Consider the following 21,990-nt stretch of genomic DNA (forward strand, 5'->3'; position numbering starts at 1 on the left):
GAATAGTAAAAGGTAAAAATGAGTGGTAAGGGAAAGCTTAGAGGTTTTGGGGAATTAAATTTTATTTTCCTTTGTTAAAAAAACATCAAATAGTGAAGATGAAAAAGGAACCATGAGATATGTTAAATATTGGCAAAGTGTTCACAGCCCAGCTTTAATGGGTTTATTTCTTTAAAAAACTTAGAAATGATGTACCACCAAACAGTATATTAAAGCAAGACTAAAAAACAGGTTTTCTCTCTGTTACACTAGCACAAAAAATTTATCTTGGTGTTCTCATTCTGTTCTTAATTAAAAGAAGTAAATATATCTTCTGGGTAATCTTCTTAGTTAGCAGAGATTCTATAGCTCACAAGAATAATAATAGTCCTTTATGTTGACTTTATATTGCCCCATTACTTTTTTAAGTTAATTGCCTATGAAAGAGCTAAGTTTCCTTATGCTGTTTATTTTCAAATATTATATTGTTACTATGATAAATAAGGTGCTATAATTGTTCTTGTTTTCAGATACTTATACTACCTATGCAACTACCTCATCCAAGTAACCATTCCCTTTTTTTTATTTTTTGGGCATGCACAGGCTCCAGGAATCAAACCTGGGTCTCTAGCATTCAGTTGAGAATTCTGCCACTGAGCCACTATTGCACCACCCACCATTCTCTTTTGATAACTAATTTCTGATAACTCTTTTGAGATCAAACCCTAAACTCAGATAAAAATTAAAATGATAAAAGAGATAAGGAGATAAGAGAGATGTAGCAGACCAAAGTGAATACATAAGGGTAGATTACTAGAGGTAAAAAGTACATTCCACAATAAATATGTATGCAGGGTATTTTTGAAAGCATTCAACACTTGCTCTTATCATATGTCTGCAAGCATTTATTACATTAAATACATTTTCTCTAAATCAGTCACAGCCTCCTTTTTGACCTGGTTACCTAGTTGCCAGCAGTAATGCAAAGATAAACAAGACATAATCCTATACACATCCACAATACTTTTACCACTAGGTTCTCCAAGGCAGTCACATTTCATTCATGGCTTAAGAAATCAATTTAGTGGATTGTGTCCAGAAGTTTTTAATGGAAGAGAAAAGAAAGGAAGAATAAAAAGTAAAATAAAATTTCCTAAAGATATGTATTAAGTTACATGTGTCTCAGGAAGAACATATACCGTGATAGATATTACAGCCCTTGCTGTAAAAACAGCATGAAAGTCACTGCTCTTAGTTACTCCCCCTCACACTTTAGCCACTCTCTCCTCATACTCCATCAAGCAGACTTTGTGATGAACATGGATATGAAGCCTGTGGAGTAGGCAGCATATACTAACTAAAATAGAGCAATTTAAAAAGGGCAGCCATAAAGGGAGGTTAAAAGGAGACAGAGCAGGGAGTGAAAGGAAGGAGTGGAGAAGAAGGGACTAGAGCAGAGCAAGAAGGAGAAAAAATCCTGGAATAGGAGAGGAAAAGAGAAAGAAAATGGTCCAGAGACCACTGAGTTATTGACAAAGAAGGAAAATGAAGAAATTGGAAGAAAGGGGAAACAAAAATTTAATAGGTTTGAATAGTGTAATGCTGATCAGGAAGAAATATTATATTTTTCCACTTCTTTTTGTTTATCCCAAGAATGGATCACATATTCAGAGAATGCATCCATTGACTCTTATGTGCATGCTTTCAAAGACTTTTCTCTCCTTGAATCCCCAACTCAAAAGTGAGTGGGGTAGGGACAAGCAATTCAAACTTCCCTTAGAAAATGACTCATTGATTGCTGCCAAGGTTTCCTATCTGTGAAACAGACCCCCGTTGAAAGAAAGAGAGACTTCTTTCTGAAGACATTAAAGAAACACTGCTTTCTTTTTGTTTCTAATAATAATTACTTCATAAAAAATATTCCTTAGGAATTGAGGCATAGATTTATTATAAACCTTGGTTTGTAAGTACTTTATATGAAACCCCTTCTCTCTTTTCAGAAGTGAATGTCACTCACTCCTAAGTGAATGTCAAAATAGACCCTTTTCAGCATGGATAATCAAGTCAAGAGAGGGTACAGGAAAGCTTCTTTCTGACTTTGACCAGCAACAATGACTCCAGTAGTCAAAGAGGAGACTTCAAAAAGCAGTCAATCATTTAAGAAATCTTTCCATAACTTAATAGCTGTCTGCATACTCTCCTCATTGCACCTTCATTTCTTGATTTCTGAATGTATAAATCATAGGATTCAGGAAAAGAGTGAGAACTGCATCAAAAATTCCCAGAAACTTATCCAGAGGTATGGAAGGAGATGGCCATGTATAGAAGAATATCAAAGGACCAAAAAACAAAACCACCAGAGTGATATGAGCTAAAAGTGTGGACAGAGCCTTGGATGAACCAGCTGAAGAGAGTTTCTGAACACTGAGAATGATGACAATATAGGAAATGAGCAATATGAAGAAGGAACCCACAGAGAAGAATCCACTATTGGCTGTGACCATAAACTCCAGTTGGTAGGTGTCAGTACAGGCAAGTTTGATTAACCAAGGAAGGTCACAGTAAAAGTTGTCCAACACATTAGGACCACAAAAGGGTAAGTTTACTACAAAAGCCAACTGAACCACAGAATGAATTAGGCCAACCACCCAGGCAGCTACTAAAAAGAAAATGCACATCCGTGGGTTCATGGTGGTCAGATAGTGGAGGGGCTTACAAATGGCCACATATCTGTCAAAGGCCATGGCTATGAGCAGCACCATCTCCACACCACCAATGACATGGATGAAGAAGATCTGAATGATGCAGCCTCCAAAGGAAATGACTTTGCACTTTCTAAAAATGTCAAAAATCATCTTGGGAGAAGTGACAGAAGAAACACCCAAGTCAATTAGGGAGAGGTTGGCCAACAGAAAGTACATGGGGGAGTGCAAGTGAGGGTCAAAAGTTACTGTGAGCATAATGAGGGTGTTTCCCACCATGCTTGCCACATAAAACATGGAGGAGAACACAAAGAGGAGAAACTGGAGTTCCCATGAATTAGTGAGTCCCAGTAATACAAACACTGACACCATGGAGTGATTTGCTCCATCCATTGGTTTTGTTAGCAGGGTTACCTGAAGGAAGTGAAAAGGAAAAAACATAAATTATAATAATTATATTTGTAAATTAGGAAGACAATGTCAACATTATGAGTCCTATTTCCATTTAAGTGTTACATCTGAACTAATGTGCTCATGGCCCCTGAAACTGTGATCACACCAAAAGTTGGTGACTGTCATGTGCAGCTATTCTCAATCACCAAGTCATCTCTGCATTTAATATCCCTCTTCTTCCTCCCAAGATAGATGCTGTAATTTTCTTCATGAGATACAAGATGTTCAAATTGGGTAATAGCAACTCAACTGCAAGTCATTCTGATTTTCGGTACAGACGAACATAGCCTGGCCCCAGTCACATAATATTAATTACTATTGCATCCACTTTCAATCCAGAAAAACTTAATGTCACAGATAGACCTCTCCTCTTTTCCTTCTCACTCCTCATTTTGGGAGTACATTCTCTGCAGGGTTTTAAAAATGTTTACCACATCTTCAAAGTCTTGCTTTACGTACTATTTCTATTTTTATTATTTTTTATTTTTGTTTTACTATCTCCTATATTTTAAGGAATTTGTTAAAGGTCAAACTCACGTGTAGTCTGTGAGCTTCTGAAGGCAACAATTATGGCTCATTCATCTTTGGAGAACCTGAAGTAGTGTTAGTGAAAAGTGAACCACAGACAGGTTCAATTTCATGTACAGTCTCTCTCCAGTGTGCATCACTGGTACAGAAATCAAATTGCAGCTTTTTGATATTATAGCAACATCTAAATGTTCCTAATTTTGTATTTTACAAAAGTATTGATGTATACTTTTTTAGGAGTAGAAATTAAAGGGAAAATAGCCTCAACTTTCACTACTACATAATTTAAGAAGTACTGCCCTAGAGTAATTTGCACATTATCTAAATGTGCAAACTTAAAACTGAGAAAAATGTCATGGCACACTAAAAAGCATTTTGTAAGATGCCCTAGGTGATAACTTATCACATTTTCTTGTAATTATTAACTTTTATTTAAAAAAGAAACATAGTTTGACCACTGACAGGTTAGTCTTATGTAAGTTACCTAAATTCTTTGAGCCTCAGTTTATCTGTGAAATTACAATTAGTAAAATTATTAATGTATTTTTATTATATGACATATTTGACATTCAGGAAATGTTAACTTTATTTATCTTTCTTTTGATTACCCCAAAATAACACCAAAAACATAAAATTAAATTAATGAATGAATAAGAAAATACAGTGGTATTGGCCAAGAGAAAACATCAAAATTCCATATCAGAAAGGTTATTTCAGTAATGAGTTATAATTATCCCCTCCAAAAAAGCCATACTCCTTTTGTAATAGAAAAGAAAAGTCTTTTGTAAATTAAATTAATTTTCTCTTAAAAAAGAGCACTGTATTTCTTAGTTCTGTCTATCACAAATGTAATTCATTGATTATTACTTTTTAAGTTTTCTACCCAACTAGAATCCAAGCCCCATAAAATTTTGGACCACATCCATTTTGTTCACTAATCCATCCAAAAACTTTGAATTACTCCAGGTATATAATAGTGACAAATAAGTATTTGCTGAAAGCACAAATTAATGAAATTGTCATTTGATTTGGGTTAGAAACTGGCCAGAAGAGAACAGGTGAAGTCAATAGAATTCAGAAAAAGTGAAAAAGTTGTCTGAAAGGAAGATCAAAAATATTCAAAGGACTAAAAGAAATTGTCCTGAACATATTCAAGAAGACTTAAATCAATGAGATCAACTTTGGGCCCCTACTGACAAACTAAAGTTCCCTAACTCAGAAAAATCTTTAATGTTGTACAATAAGAAACACATATCTGAACATTTTAAGTAATTTAAATAAGACCATAAATTTACTTCATGTTCGAGCTTAGACTAAAAGCCAGATTCACTGACTCCAAAATCAATACTCTTTCCAAATCCCTCCTTTCTCTGATTTAGCTGTGACTCCATGAAAATTCAGCCTGAACAAAAACATATGACAGAATCATGACAGAAACTGTTCATGAAAGATAAACCCTTCCAATAGCTGATTACCACCACGTATTGGTATACCAGTGACTAGTGCCTCAGCCTACACGATGATTAATCATCTATGACAACTGTCTGTCAACAAATTAAAGTAACTCAGTGTCCTGGGGAACCTGCACTTGTTCAAATGAGTTCAAGAAAATACTCCAACTTGAACAGGTGGTCTTCTGAACTGACACATGGCAAAAATATTGCCAGTTTTATCTACTCTATTCAACTTTTCTTTCTGCAGAGGGAACTGAGACCCCTGAAGAATCCAGCATGGGCTACCACAGGGAAGTTTCCACAATCCTAACTGTACTCAAGTTCTACCTCCTTCATGAAATCAACTCAAGCAGTTTTCTGTTTCTTGTGTTTCATTTCAACTTCCTAAATAGATCGTAGGGCTATTCTATCTATAATTCTTTTAAATCCTCCACAATGCCTCAAAGACTGCTAGGTACATAACAAGACTAAAATAAACAGCCTGGGGACAGTCATCTGGAGAGCACATGGCAAACATGGTGGCATCTGCTGGCTTTCTCTCCAGGCATCATGTTTCATGAAGCCCCGCAGTATGCATTTTCCTTCTTCATCTTCAAAAGTCACTGGCTGGTGGACTCTCTGGTTCATGGTTCCATGGCATTCTCTGTTGTGGCTTTCTCATGGCTGTCATTCTCTGCTGTCTTAGAATCTCATTGTAGGATTCTAGTAAACTAATCAAGTCCCAAGTAGAATGGGTCGAGACACATTTCCACCTAATCAAGTTTAATAAACACACTTGATTGAGTCACATCTTCATGAAGATAATCTAATTAAATTTTGTAATATACAGTACTGATCTCATTTACAAAATGTCACCTTGTTCCTGTACTGCAATCATCTCTAATAGGTTTTTATATGGGGCATGTATATCTTCATTCTCTATGCCTTTTATGAGAAATACAGTTACATACCTCTCCCCAAGACTCCATAACAATAATTCTGTAATCTTGTTCTTTCTTGAACCTGACCAACCAGCCAAACCATCAGTTTTGCCTAAGAATTAGTGTAGATCATAATCTCAGGCCATCTGCTCTTCCAAAGGAAGTTTATACCTAAATGAATTCCTTGAAATACCTCCCTTTAGAAGGTTTTCCCTTCATCACTATCCTTCAGGGTACTCTTTTGTAAGATTTATTGATACGGTAATCTGATTCCAGCTGGTGCCAGCATAAGATGAGAATCCATTCATAAGCTAGGCCTATTTTTTTGCCTCCTTTGTGGATTGGTCTTAGATAATTCCTCATGTGAGAAGAGAGAGAGTTGGTGAGGAAACAGGAAGAAATGGAAGTCTTAGCCACCTGCTTATGCAGGTTATTTTGCTTTCCTCCTGGACCAATGTATGCTACCTGATGGGATGTAATGCCATATAATTGTTGTTGATTTAGTGTATATACTATATCCTGAAAAATGGCACTCCTTTCCCAAGATATCATCTTTAAGCTGCTGCTTTAGCTACACCTGAAATAAATAGTTCCAATTCTTGATTAAGTTAGCAGCTTCTAAGTGGTGCTGTAGGTGATAGGACCAGTAGATCATGTGATCATGTGCCCTATTCCAACTCTGCTTTGCCCTAAAGTCAGTCCTCCGTATGACATGAATTTTCCTGGGTGTTCTGACCACCTCCTAGTCAACCTGAGGGTTAAGGATGCATCCCACCCTAAATGGTATGAGATAGGTATACATATGACACCTACACATATGATATTGGAAGATGCTTATTAGTTACACATACTTATAGCTCAAGGAAAGAGGAAACTTTATGCCATACAAGGCTACTGTACAGTTTCACTAGGGAGCAGAATGAAACCAAAAGTGGTGTGGGAAGCAAGCTTTGTAATGATGAGAAGGCTGGATGGCCCTTGGTTCCCAAGGGAGGATGCAATTAGCTTCTTAGAATGATTTCATGGGTTGACAGGCTACCAAAACCCTTTAGGCTGAGTATGGGATGTGGTACAGTAAGTCTGGCTGTTAGGGAAATTTTCCCACCAATTAGGAAACATTAGCTGGAAAGAGCAGAGAACTAGACTACACAGGCAGGACTTTGGGACCTTAAGAGGCTCAAAGATATGAAGGCACTGCTTTCATAATGCATCTCAATTTCAAGTTTTACAATATCATGGTATATCATCTTTATTTATTAAATATTCTGTATACCTTAGGAAACTATTTGTTCCAGAATCGTAGAAGTTTGGATTGTGATTATCTTGTTGGTGCTTGCTATAAACTCTACATAATATCTCTTTGCAATACCAATTTTTCTAATAATATATGATATGCTAAGGAGAACAGCCCAAGCAGCAAGGCCATTTGCACACAGCCTCCACCTACTGCAAAAAAATCCTCTCCAGATCTAGGCCCCATTCAAACCTGAAAACCCTTCTCTTCATCCAGTTATGGGTTGGAGCAGTATTATTTGATATAAAATATTCTTCCTTCAGAAACAGAAAAGGCCATAGTGCATCTTTATTAGTGTTAAGAGGTGAAAAATTCAATAATTTGTTCTTTACTTAGAAGGGATATCCTAGAATGCCCCACACCACTGAATCCCAAAAATTTTAATGATGTCTTACTTTGATAATTCTTCATAGAGTTAATTTTCCGCCATCTAGAAAGCATGTGAATTAACAAAATCTCTGGAGAACCTGCCACTTCTTACTCATCTAGTTTGATAAGCATGCTGTCATCAATTTAATGGGCCATTATGAAGTTCTGAGAAACATCAAGACGGCCCAGGTCTCTTAAAACTTTATTATGGAGTAGAAGAGCAAGGAGGTGGAGAACAGACCCAGATTACAGCAGCAGTGGTGACTGCTGAGGAAGAAAACTTTCAGGTTTCTTCCAAGGCAAACTCCACCTGCTTTCCAGCATCCTCTTTCTCTTCCTCTTAAGTGCCAACTGTAGAACTCTTCATTGATGGGAAAGTAGTTGAATCCAAAAGTCACAAATGGATGGACACCCAAAACACAGAAATCAATGAGGTCATTATTTGGGTCCTCAGGCCACCAAGGATGAAATGGAGGCAGTTGTTGCTTCCTTCAGACTTGCTTTTCCTCCATAGATAAATACATCAGTATTAGTCTATTAACATTTCATTAAAGAAAACTTGAAGTTGTCAGGTTAATTATGTTGGAACAGCTAGGGAAGAACTTAGCTGATGCTGAAGGAGTTGTGCTTTGAGGCCTTCAGGTGGTTGAGTATGCTTATAGGGGAACATCCCTCGTGCTGGGAGAAACCAGGCCATCCATTACCAAACCCATGGAACTTTATTCCTATTCTTTGCCACTGAGTGTGTGTGCAGACATTGCACCATTCAATTTTCTGGCCACAATCCCCCTTTGGATGCTCCCCATGGCCACACTGCATGGAAACTTCTTCCTAATGAAATCATCAGAGTGAGTCCCTGGGGCAATTGTGCTTCTTACTAAGTTGCTTCAGGACTCTGATGCTCCAGATAGGATGTGGAACATCATCCATATGCAATCATCTAGATATTAAAGCAAGCAGAATTATGGGATCCAACCAGGCAGGAGAGTACGTTTTTGAGAGAGGGTAATTGTAAAAGAGTTCAAGTCAACATGGGAGCCAAGAACCATGGAGTTGTCTTTCCAGAATGCTGATTAAGAAAACAGCCTGAACCAGCTGATTGGGGCAGCATTTGGAGCAGTTGGCCAGCAGTGCATGATTCTTTCAGCAGAGATTCTCATGGGGGATTCCAAGAAATGGGTTCCAGAACTGATGGAGCTTGCCAAAAACATGAGAGTCAATGAAGAACAGTCTCATTCTCATTTTGATCCTCTGATAAGCCCCCAGGTGAAAAAGCCAAGCTGTAATATGGTTGATAGTGGAATAAAGGAGGGAGTGTCCATCAGCCTTGATGCATGAAAAATTAAAGGCAGAAGCTATGAAAATGGCCTTTGTTGGAACAACATCATCCCAAATATCAAGTGAAGTATGGCTATTAAAAGGAAGAGATTTTTGGTCTAGTTCTTCTGTTTCTAGGGACAGAAACATTGGATGAAGTCATTAAGATATTAAATGACAACCCATATGGAAATGGAACTTCCATCTTCACCACCAACAGAGCCATAGCTCAGAAATATTCCCACCTGGTGAATGTCATACAAGTGGGTGTGACTGTCCCCATTCCAGAATCTTTGCCAATGTTCTAATTCACTGGCTCTTGATCTTCCTTCAGGGGACACACCAATATCTATGAAACAGGGTGTTCTTGTTTGCTAGCTACTGGAATGCAATACACCAGAAATGGAACAGCTTTTAAAAAGGGGAATTTATTAAGTTGCAAGTTTACAATTCTAAGCCTATGAAAATATCTAAATTAAAGCAAAGCTATAGAAGTGTCCAAATTAAGGCACCAACAAGAGGTTACCTTTACCCAAGAAAAGCCAATGAAATTCAGGGTTTCTCTCTCAACTGGAAAGATATATGGTGAACATGGAGACATCTGCTAGCTTTCTCTCTGGGCTTTTTTTTCATGAAGCTGCTCCTGGCGCATTTTCCTTCTTCATCTCCAAAGGTCTCTGACTGTGTGGGCTCTCATGGTTCTTATGGCTTTCTCTAAAATGCTTCCTCTTTTAAAGGATGCCAGCAAACTAATCAAGACTCACCTGGAATGAGTGCAGTCACATTTCCCTCTGATCAAAGTTTGATACCAATAATTGGGTGAGTTTGAGAGAGAGATTATCTTTGTGGAGATATTCTAATCAAGTTTCAAACCTGCAGTGCTGAATAGGGATTAAACGAAACAGCTGCTTCCACAAAATGGACCAGGATTAAAACATGGCTTTTGTAGTGTGCACAATACTTTTGAATTGGCAGACAGGGCATCTAATTCTACACTCAGTTAAAGGCCATCTCAGTAGAAAGAAGAAAATGCTACTCTTTCTTCACCTGCTAGGCATGCCTACACTGGGCCATCAAAGAAAAGTTTATTCCAGTCTCAGCCTGTCATGTATAATCTCCCTTTACTGCTGACCAACTTTACTTGCTAACTTTGCTCAAATAATTAACATTTTCCTTGTTAATACCTCTTACTCAGATCTGTTTCAGGACCATTCACCTTAGCAATGTGATATAGAGAGATTCCTAGTAAAACTTTGAAACCAGATTTTCACTCACTCATCATAATTTTATTTTTGAGGTAAACTATTGTAGTTGTGAAATGCTTATTGGAATGAATTCTTATATCTGTGTTTTAAGAGTTCTCCCCTTTTTTGAAGGTGGACAGAGGGGAAGTGAACGTAAAGAAGATCTTGCAGTAACCAGAAGAATTCTTGGATCAGGGATAGGATAGATATACTTCACCCTTGATTGGTCCACAAACACAGCTCCATGTAAGTGCTGATGAGGGAGAGCCCTCTGCCAAATTTTCCTGAGCCTAATTTATCCCACACTACACAAAAAGCATCATCTGCTATTGCTCCCAAAGTTGTGACAACTGCATCTTTCTATTCTGAAGGCTGCCACTTTGTTGTAAAAAAGATTCAAGACTATTTTTCAATTTTCTTATTGTCAGCATTCCAGTTTCTAAAATCACCACTTCTCAAGGATTCCTCAGTGTGTATTTTGTACGTCAATGTATTACTATGTGTTCCAAGTGTTAAGTTTCAGGTTTTGCTTTAGCAATCATTGATTAGTCCTTCAGCCGTTAATTAAGACCTCGAAGATGCAAAGTTTAGGTCAGAAGTCAAAGTATGTGTCAATCATGCAAGTGGGCAAGACTTACCTTAAGCACGCCTATTTGACATAACTTGCCTTATTTAATATTTTATATGTTCTTTCTTCTTGTTTGGATTTCTCATTAGTGATATCTTTAATGAAAAGGAATCTTTAATTTAGAGTAATTGACAGGGTCTTAATAAATTTTAAAACAGAAAAATACTGAAAAAACATAAGAAATAGTGTCCAATTCATGAGCGGTCTTGTATGATACATGTTAAATTTCAGTTATACTCCTGCTAGAACCAGAAGTTTGAACAGGAGGGTACCATGATCATATTTGATCTTTAGGTACACATATCTGAAAGTTTACTGTAGAATGAATTTGAAGATGGGTAAGACTGGGGGCAGGGAGATCATTCAGAAGGCATTTCATTTATCAGTATGAGAAAATATATAGACCTAAGAAAGAAATTGATAATGGAAATGGAGAGGAGGAAATTAAAGTCAGAAATATTGAGGAGACATAATTGTCCATTGGGAATGTAAGACATGGGTGCCAAATAGATTCCTGGATTGGACATCTGAGAGACTTATTACAACATTTATTAAAGTATTGAGATAGAATATAAAATCATGAGTTCATCTATCAGCATTTTAATCTTGAGGCACGGAAGGGTTTTCCATTTGTAGACTTAAATACAGTTTTGGGCAAAGTTACACTGGAAACCATGTCTATAGCCATAGGTATAAAAGTCTTCAAGAAGTAGGAAGAATGTAAGATAATAACAAATTTTGGAATGAAAAAAAATAAGATGTTAAATAAACTCCTGAGTCACCTCAACATTTGGGTAAGCAGAAGTAAACCAATTTCTAACTCAGTGAAAGACACATAAAAGGATAAGCCAGGTATGTAGTTTATCAACAGGGTATTTTTATACAAATATTAAAATTGCATTCAGATGAAATTAACAAAGGTCTAGTATACAAATTTTAGTTTATTTCTGTCATCTTAAAAGATTTCAGGAAGTGAATCTTTTCTGACAGCAGTTGAGGAATATAACAAGATCTTTGGAACTTAGGTTCTATTCTATCTGCTGGCATTGTCATAATTAACACATGGGCATTAGAATGATTATTGCACCTTTAGGCAACACATTAGTATTATACATACATAGAAAGAAAAAGGTCTTCTCCATATGAAATTTTGCATACTTATCTGGAAAAGGAAATCTTCAACCTTCCATGGAACATAGGACACTCAAAAATCAAAAGATCTCTTCCGAATTCCTAATAAGATAGATGTTCTATTGTGAGGATGGAAAAAGCTTTTGGATTGGCAACAAATATAGCAGCTAAAAGCAGAGGGAATTTCACAAACCAGGACATTAACAATGGTTTCAAATCTGGAGTGGTTTCAAGTAAGATAATGGCTAAATCATTTTGGCATGTGATACTTTTATATGTGGCCTATCCTGTGTTCAACCCCTTTTGACTTCACAAAACCAGTGTTCTGGGGTGAAAGCTAGATAGTTTTATCTGTTTAACGAATGAAGGTTTCAAAACTTAAGATAAATGTGCTCATTAAGTGTTGGAAAAAGAAAGGGGAAATCTTAAATGTATGCTACTATTCCAGAGGTAATTCTATTTTTGAAAAGAAAGTGTTTATGTGTAACAAAGCAAGAAGTGAAAAGTTGAAGAAAAAATAGGTTTAATATATGCATCAAGACCTTTGGGGAACGTGGTAGTTAGGTTCTGGTGTCAACTTGGCCAAGTGATGGTGCCTAGTTCTGTTGCTGTGGACTTGAATCATTATCATGTAAAACTCATCTATGGTTGATTACATCTGCAGTCAGCAAAGGGGAGTGCCTTCAACAATGAATGATGTTTAGTTTAATTAGCTGAAGTTTTAACAGAAAGAGGTCAGAAGAGAGCTTAAAGCAGCACAACCCAAGCAGCTTAGCATACCTCATCTCAGCACTCACAGCTCAGCTCAGAAGTTTGGAGATTCAGAATGGAATCGCCTCTGGGAAGACTATTAGAAGCCAGAAGCCAGAAGCCAGGAGAGAAGGCCAGCAGACATAGCCATGTGCATTCCCATGTAACAAGAACCTCAGATGAAAGTTAGTTGCTTTCCTCTGAAGAACTATACATTTTTAGAAAATAAATCCCCTTTTATTAAAAGCCAGTCCACCTCTGTTATGTTGCATTCTGGCAGCTTTGACCGATCAAAACAGGGAAATCTGGGGTACACTTGGGGGTAGGTATTGGTCTTACAGAACATAAAGCAGTGGTAAAGATTCTGGACTTCTAAGGCCCTTGATAAAAGTCCTAATTCATCTCTTTGAGATACAGCTTCTTCATTTGTAATATTGAGATAAAAATTGAACCTATTTTATGGAGTCATGACAAAATTTGAAGAACATAATTACTTTGTACTATGCTCTTCATGGAGGAGGTACTCAATAAATGTGCTCTGTGTTTATTATTGTTCATTAATTATCATTGTTATGATATTGTAAACTTTAATCACAGATATGCAAAGTTTTATTTTTAGCAGTCATTAAATAACCTATTAATTTAAAATGGTTAGGTTAATTGTGCCACTGAATCATGTATGTGAATACAGTTAAAGGGGGAAATTTAGGTGGTATATGTGTTTCTAGAACAACAAAAAACACAACCATTGGAATGTGCAGCTCAAACAATGAATTATAACCTCAACTATGGACTATATTTAATCATTCTATTATAATAGTTTCTCATAAATCATAACAAAATTTAACCACACTGCACTAAAAATGGGGCAATGCAGGGAAATTATGTATTTTCTGCAAGATACTTCTGTACCTCTACATGTTTTCTAATAAGAAAAAAAAAGGCTATGAACTGAAGATGACATTTTGTTATGAAACAAATAGTATAATTAATATGTACTGTGTTCCTGAATTGCTGTGTTCAGCTACATTCATCCTGGTAATAACTATATGCCACAGTGGTAAGAGATTAATAGGCTAAGAAAGGTTCAGCTGAAGGTTATACAACCTCGTGTGAAAATATTAATGATGTTATGGAGAAGATCACAATGACGTAGTGAAGGACAATCAGGAAAATGGTCAGTAAAAGAAATGATCAAGAAAGCCTCAAGAGAAAGAATAACATAATTTAACTATGGGATAAAAATTGCAGTAACCATATTTGGATCCCTACATACTTTTCCATCATATTTTTCCATCAAGTATCTGCTGTGTAATAATTCTAATGCTAACATCATTTTCTGCATATACTTGATTTCTCCCCATAGACTAACTGGACATCTAGAATATTACCTAATATAATTAATGAGCAGTTAAAATAGGTAAACTCTTCTCTTGCCAGTGATATTTATTATTTTTCATTTTTACCTCAGGTCACTTGAATATCTACACTTTTGTCCCAGTCAATGGATAGACTAAATGACTCTGTGGTCACTGAGTTTGTATTGCTGGTCTTGTCTTTTCCTTCACCGCCAAAATTTGATCTCATCTTGATATGCTCTTTGCTCTATTTTTGAGATATTCCTGGGAAAGCTTTCATCTTATTTTCAGTGATTTTTGAGAATTAAGCTTGTAAGCACAAAGGAAGTAGAAAATGATTATTTGGAAAATTCTCAGCCTACCCAGATAGCATGCTCTGAAATTAGGGCCAGAAGTGACTTCCTCAGGGCTCTTCCTGGGCTTATGGCAAGTGAACTCACATAAAAACAGGCTCCATACGTGGGCTTATTTGAACACCCCTTTGATAAGAGGATGTGACTGAATATTGGTCCAGAGGAAGGCAGACTGGAAGTGAGTTAACCAGGTAGGACCTGGAGAAAAATTGATGGTTCAGACCCCCTTGAGTTATACACAGAGTTGATAAGGTTTTTATAAAATTTGTATAAGCAGAACTACTTACAGCCTGGATGTAAAGGAAAAATGACTTCAAAGGCAGAGCCATGGAAGCAAAGCTTTGACCAAAAGAAATCTCCTGGGTCTAAGAGACAGGGTCCTTTCATGTGTATGGAAAGGGCAGATCTACCTTTGCACTTAAAGGCAGCTGGCCAATAGCCCTGGGACTTGGAGGGGGCATGGTTCCCACTCCATTGGAGAATGTGTCCACCACCACAGTGCTAAGAGAGTGTGTGTTCTATGCACAAGTGTTTTGGGAGTGAGCAGCCACTACCCAAAAACTTGAAGATAGTAAGGCCTACACCTCGGTATTTAGGCAAAACTAGGCTGCCACTCCAAAGCTCAGATAAGGTAGGCCTAGACTTAGGCCACAGTATTTGCGGAGAACATGGACAGTGGGTAACACCTGGAAAGGGGGTGACTGCCTCTCCAACAGGCCCAAAGAATAAAGCATCATCCAAAGATTACTCTCAGGCCCTGAAATCTAATGTAGTTTACCCTGGTGGGTTTCAGCCTTGCTTGGAACCTTAACCCATAATTTCCTTTCAAGTTATCTCTTCTAGAATAGGAATGTCCATCTTATTTGTGCCATACCATTGTATTTTGGAAGCAGGTAATTTGTTTTCTAGGTTTCACAGGACCGCTAATGAAGAGGAATGTTGCCCCAGATGAACCATACCCATAATTGATTTTTTTCTTTCTTTTTTTTTCACATGGGCAGGCACTGGGAACTGAACTTGGGTCTCTGGCATGGCAGGTGAGAATTCTGGCACTGAACCACCATCACACCACCCCCATAATTGATTTTGATGAGACTTTTGATTTAGAGCTGTTCTAAATTGGATTAAAGTTTTTGGGATATTATAATGGAATGAATGTATTTTGCATGTGAATGTATTTAACATGTTCTTTTGGGATCTAGAAGGCCAACTATGGTAGATTAATTTATGTTATGTACCCCAGAATAAGCAGGTTCTTAATCTCTTTTTCGTGGGTGTGAACCCAATACAATTAAGAGCTTTTGTAAAGGTTACATTTCATTAAGGTGTGGTCAGCTGAATTAGGATGGATTTTAATCCTATTCCTGGAGGCCTTATAAAGAAAGACAGGGAAGAACCAAGAACCCAAACATCAGGAAGAACCTGGAAGAGAAAGTTAAGGACATCACCAAGTAATGAAAAAGCCAAGGAACCCAAGAATTATCAGCCAACCAGAATGCTATGAGCCCCAAGAAGCAAGACTATTTAAGCCAACCAACCACATGGTATTGGTTATAGAAGCCCAGAAAACAAAGACAAAGATACATTCTAAACTCTGTAACAATTTCTTAGCTTCTCTGATAATTCCCTTCCTTTCACACAAATTTCATGGTATGCAAATATCAAATTTCCATAGATATTCACTGAGGTTTTCAGGAAGTTTTGCATAGTTTCCAGAATATTAAAGAATTCTTCTTCCAACTTATACCTGGGCAAAGGCAACTCAGCACCAATTGGAATTCCTTTTATACAATCTCAGCACTCTTAGAAGTCCATGTTAGATAAATCCTGATCTTTCCAATCCACAGTCCTGTATCCTCCTGGATTAAGGGACAGCTAAATAGATATATGACTGAAATTAATAAGAATTGCCTAATGTAAAATTGGTTGTTAACAATATTGGTTGCTAAAAGCCATGTCAGGAAGAACCTAAATGAACGATATGGATGGAAGTTATTCTGATTTCATGTCTCCATATGCTTCCCCTCTCTTTAGGGGGAATTATGCCTTGAGCTATTTGATGATAAAAATATAAATTTTGGGAATCTGGAAATTTATTAATCCCAACTTGAATATCATGTGATTTGAAAATTATCACAGTATTATTAATTTTGTTATTAATATGAATTAATTAATGTGATACTATGACTTCTTTGTCATTTTTAACAACATAAACTGTCAGGAGCAACTTTCAAGGAAAGCAGTAAGGGTAAACAGGAATGATCTTTGGTGTAACCCACAACACTCAGGTCTCTTTCAATTCATAAAATGAAAATTTTACTTTTTTAAATTAGCTACAACTTGTTAACTATAATATTCAAACAAGAGAAGAATGATATGGGTATTGTTGAAGGAAAAATAATCCTAGAACTCTATATCTAGCAAAATTATCCTTCGAAGGTGAAGGATAGATACGACTTCTGCAGATAAATAAACACTGAAGAAAATCATTACCTGCTGATTTGCCTCACAAAATTGTTAAAAGAAGTTCTTCAGGAATAAGGAACTCAAAATTATATGATCATAAGCCCAGAATAATTGAAAGAAAGGGTAAGCCTCAGAGAACAAATGAATCAAGGTAAAATAAAGTGTTTTATTTTCTTACTCTTCATTGATCTTAAAAATATCAGTCTAAAATAATATTGTAAAAATTTATTTGGTGAACATTGCATATGGATAAGTGAAATGAAGGACAGTAATAATACAAAGGATGGGAAGGAGGAATTGAGAATGCCCTAAGGGTCAACACTAATGTGCAATGTACAGAGCTCTTTAAAAGTACAGTTGGATTAGTTGTAAATGTGTATTGCAAATTCTAGGTCAACCAATAAAAGAATTTTAAAAAGAGGTGTAAGTAATATACTAAGAGAAGAGAGAAAATACAATCATGAAAAATTCTCAACACAGGAGAAGATAGAAGAAGAGAAAAAGAGATAAGTGAATAAGTGCAAGGCATATAAAATTTATGGGCATGATAGATATTGACACAATTATATGAATATTCATTTTAAATGCGAACAGTCTAAACAGGTTAATTAAAATACAGGCACTGTCAGATAAAAAAAAATTCCCACCCATATATTGGGTAAAAGAAACCCAAGTTAAAAACAATAACTCAGTGGTAAATCCTGTTGAGATCTGCACTCTTGATAGGGTGTGACAAAAAAAAAAGGATTTTACAACAGTGGTTTTCTTCCCAAAGTCCCCATATCCCAATATAATAGTGATAAAACAGATAAATCTCCATTGAGGGAAGTTCTATAAAACATCAGACCACTACTCCTCAAAACTTTAGATCATCAAGAACAAGTGAAGTTTGAGAAAAGATCATAGTCAAAAAGAACTTAAGTGAGAGAAAAAATTTAGCTCAGGTAGTAACCAAACTGTGCGAAAGGCAGGAAGAAAGATAAAATGTTCAAGAAAGCTAGAACCAAACTCTTGACTATTGCCAAGTGTCTCTATAAAACCCGTATATTTTTTGGCAGACAGCATACTTGAAAGCCACCAAAAGTGGTCATTCTTTAGACAAAAAGAATGATCTTTAATACAATTTTATGTTAAATTATAAGGAAATGTTCAGTCACTAAGTGATCATAGATGGAGACTGAGAAAAAACAGAAGGGGAATGCACTGTAAGGAGCAAACTTTCTCTTTATGAACACATACAAACAATGAGAACTTCAGGAATCCCTGCTAGGACCTAGAGACCACTAGTTATCATTGAAGCAAAACAGTGAAATTTCAATTTGTAAACACAATTTCTTATAAACAAATTATCAGGAGGATTAGTACAATGTCTGGCTAGTAAACTTGATAGATATGTTTTCCCAAAATCCAACAAAGGATTCAGAAAAACAGAAATAATAAATTAAGACCTTAGACAGAAAAAGAAAATACAAGTAAATTAACATGAGGAGAAATTGTGAGGGAAAATAAGGATTGCTTACAAGAAAATAAAATGTTGACAATTTGCTTAAGATGTATGGAGTACATATAAGGTACAGAGTCTTTTGCAATACATCTCTAACTTATAATGACCCTTAGTATTCTTTGTTGGATGGCTATGAATTATAATTTCTAAATCCATTGATAAAAACCCCTCATTCTTCTAATTGGGATAAAGTCATATATAAAACATCTTACAATGAAAACTTAGCTTGTGATGAGTGAAATTATACAAATGCCACAGAAATAGTTTTACATCAGCAGAAGGAAGAGGAAGAAGCTGGATAGTTACATATGTAAATTAGGACTCTTCTTTGAAGAATCTAGAAGTTAGATAAGCTGGAACACAGTGCTCATAAGATTGAAAAGGTTAATCTTGTGAAACCCAGACAGCACTGTCCAATCAAAAATGTGGTCAGACCAAAGGAATTCATTTTCCCTTTTGTAATGGGAGACATACCCAGTGTGTAATACAGGCATTACTCGCCAATCAAAGCACGATATCATTAAATATGCAAAAAATCTATCTAATTCCTCTTGTTCTGATACATTACTCATTAATGCTGTCATCATTCATGGACTTCCGTAGGCTTCTGTATAGCAAAAACTTGGGTCTCACTTATGGAGAAGTCTGGGTTACTCGACAGATTATTTTGTGTTATGACAAGTTAAAACAGGCAATAAATGTATATATTCCTATTTTGCATCCATTTATTGAGTCATTCAACATTTCCCTAAACCACCCACTCTCTGACAATGAAGAGACCCAATTTTGAAACCTTGGACATAGTATATTCATCAAAGTAATATCACCTGAAAGAAAAGCTTTTGGACTTCTCCCGCAGGTACATTTCATTGCATTATTAGCTTCCTTCAAAAAATATGTCAATTAATACTTAAAAGAATGAAGTTATTATCATCTAGTTCAACTAAATATTTGTAAAATATCTTTGAAAATCAAAATATTGAAATAATACAAACTCTATGTGCCTACATGTCATACTTATCTCATTTAAGACATCTTTCTATAAATAGTAAGTAGGATGCATACTCTGCTCATTGCCATCTTCATGTCTTTGTTCCTGAATCTGTAGATGACTTAATTCAAAAAAGGAGTGAGAACTGCAGTGAAAACAGCAAGTAATTTGTCTGCATGTGAAGTGGGGTGAGGCCAGGTATAAACAAAGATGCAAGGACCAAAGAACAAAATCACTACCATGATATGAGATGACAAAGTGGAGAGGGCCTTGGATAATCCCTCTGAAGAGCGTTTCCAAGCTGTGACCAAGATAAAAACATAGGAGATGACCAAAATGATGAATGATCCCAGAGATATAAACCCACTGTTGACTGTGATCATCAACTCTAGTCTGTAGGTGTCTATGCAGGCAAGTTTGATGAACCGAGGAAGGTCACAATAAATGCTATCCAAAACATTAGGACCACAGAATGGCAATTGTATAACAAAACTCAGTTGAGTCCCAGAGTGGATCAAACCAATTATCCATGCAGAAATCAGAAGAAAAATGCACATTTTTTGGGTCATGATAGTCAAGTAGTGGAGAGGTTTACATATGGCAATGTATCTGTCAAATTCATGGCTATAAGTAGCACCATCTCCACACTACCGATTATGTGAATAAAGAAGATCTGAGTGATGCAGCCTCCAAAGGAGATGACTTTGTGCTTTCTGAGCAGGTCATAAATCATCTTGGGGGTAAGGACAGAAGAAATACTCAGGTCAATGAAAGAGAGATTGGCCAGCAAAAAGTACATTGGGGAGTGTAAATGGGGGTCAGAAGCTACTGTGAGCACAATGAGAGTTTGTCATAATGCTTGCCACATAAAATGCAGAGGAGTACACAAAGAGAAGAAGTTGGATCTCCCAAGAATTGGAGAGTCCCAAGAACACAAACTCTGAAACAGTGGAATTATTTGCTCCATCCATTGATTTATCAGCTGGAGTGCCTCCAATATTACCACACAAAAGAAAATAAAAAGGAAACTGAAATAAGAGAAGCAATACTGTTCTATTATTATAATGATTCATTATTTAAGGATATATAGATACTGAAAAAGTATATGCCCTCTGAATACAGGCTCAGATCCTTATATTCAATAAGTAATGAATTTCCCTTGGGGTCACCTGAATAACCTGATTTACTAAAACATAGCATTCTCATCATCATGGCTTCACATCATTTCTCTCAAATTATAAGCAAGAGTTGATAACAAATATGAAAACATAGATGTATGTACATGGCACAGATTTAGAAGGTCAGGGAAGATAGTACATTATAAAACAGAGAAGGGAGAGGTAGAAATGGCCTCATTTTCCAGAGCTCACAGGTTCTGTGCTTGAATTGCTCATGGGATTTTCTCCAGTCATTCAACTTGCCTCTCCTCTTAACTTCACATCATTTCATGCACATAATATGACTCTTATGGTCATTCTCATTTCACTACCAACAGTTACATTCACATTTCACCCAATGCCAACATAGCAGGAATGGAAATAACAAAACGTGGTCTAGGGCATGTAACTGACACAATAGTATGACTAGACAAAGACAAGGGCAAAACAAAGATTGATGCATGGACATTAAGCTGTAAATGGTGGTACAAGTAGTAGAATTTTTAAGAGTCAAGATATGGCCAATGTATACAGAGTGGGAAGAGATCGTCCATGAAGTCAAGGAGGTTAAAAATGTCAATTTGATTTATCTGTTTAGATTTTCACAGTCTATAATTTGTGTCCCTGGATAGAGCTATTGGAACTCTAAACTCCCCAAAATTGCAAGAGATAAAGAATTTCGCACTAACTTCATAATTGGTATATAACCACTGATCTCATCTACCTCATCTTCAGTGGTTTTAGCCATTTGTCTTATCTCTCAGCATCAAATAATCCAATGCCAATTCTCACTTTGTCTCTGTCCCTAATCCTTGGTTACTATATGAGTCTTACCTATTCTTACAAGAATATATGTTACCAGATGGGAGATATAATCTCCTACTTGTGAGTCAAACACATCAGTGTCTCAATCCCTCCTAATACACAACTCTTGAGCATGCTACTGAAGGTAGGCGGTATGGAGAAAAGAGGAAGATTGGAAAAGAAACAAAGGCTGGCAAAATAAAAGTACATCAATGCATAAGAAACCTTACATTTGGTGTTGAAAGTAGAGGTCATGAGAAATGAGCATTTAAAAAAAAATAAATCCCAATGCCTTTTACTAAAAAAAAAATCCTAATGCCCCTTATTTACATGAACACACACATAGTCACACTTCATTTTTGCATGATGGTTAAAATTCATCATAAAACTACTACCACCCAAATGCCCCAGAAATTATCTTGTAAAAGCTTCTCACTTAAAATTGAGAAAGTAGCAATCCAGTGGGGGACACACAATACTCATAGACAGAGAAACTAGGTTTTTTGATACAGATGTGGCTTTGTATTCTACATACTAGACACAAGTACATGGAGAAGAGACAATCCAGAACTCTAATATGCTGAATCC

General features: G+C 36.4%; 1 protein-coding gene and 2 pseudogenes across 1 annotated transcript; 1 reads left to right on the forward strand and 2 right to left on the reverse strand.

The window, feature by feature from the left end:
- Positions 1-2,180: 2,180 nt before the first annotated feature.
- Positions 2,181-3,074, reverse strand: LOC143655041 (olfactory receptor 4F3/4F16/4F29-like). The gene has a single exon (XM_077126602.1). The coding sequence runs from the start codon at positions 3,072-3,074 to the stop codon at positions 2,181-2,183; it is 894 nt and encodes a 297-aa protein (XP_076982717.1).
- Positions 3,075-7,989: 4,915 nt separating this feature from the next.
- Positions 7,990-10,466, forward strand: LOC143655408 (methylmalonate-semialdehyde/malonate-semialdehyde dehydrogenase [acylating], mitochondrial pseudogene; annotated as a pseudogene).
- Positions 10,467-19,476: 9,010 nt separating this feature from the next.
- Positions 19,477-20,412, reverse strand: LOC143655042 (olfactory receptor 4F3/4F16/4F29-like; annotated as a pseudogene).
- Positions 20,413-21,990: the final 1,578 nt, after the last annotated feature.

Source organism: Tamandua tetradactyla, chromosome 14, assembly GCF_023851605.1.
Source record: "Tamandua tetradactyla isolate mTamTet1 chromosome 14, mTamTet1.pri, whole genome shotgun sequence".
NCBI lineage: Eukaryota > Metazoa > Chordata > Mammalia > Pilosa > Myrmecophagidae > Tamandua > Tamandua tetradactyla.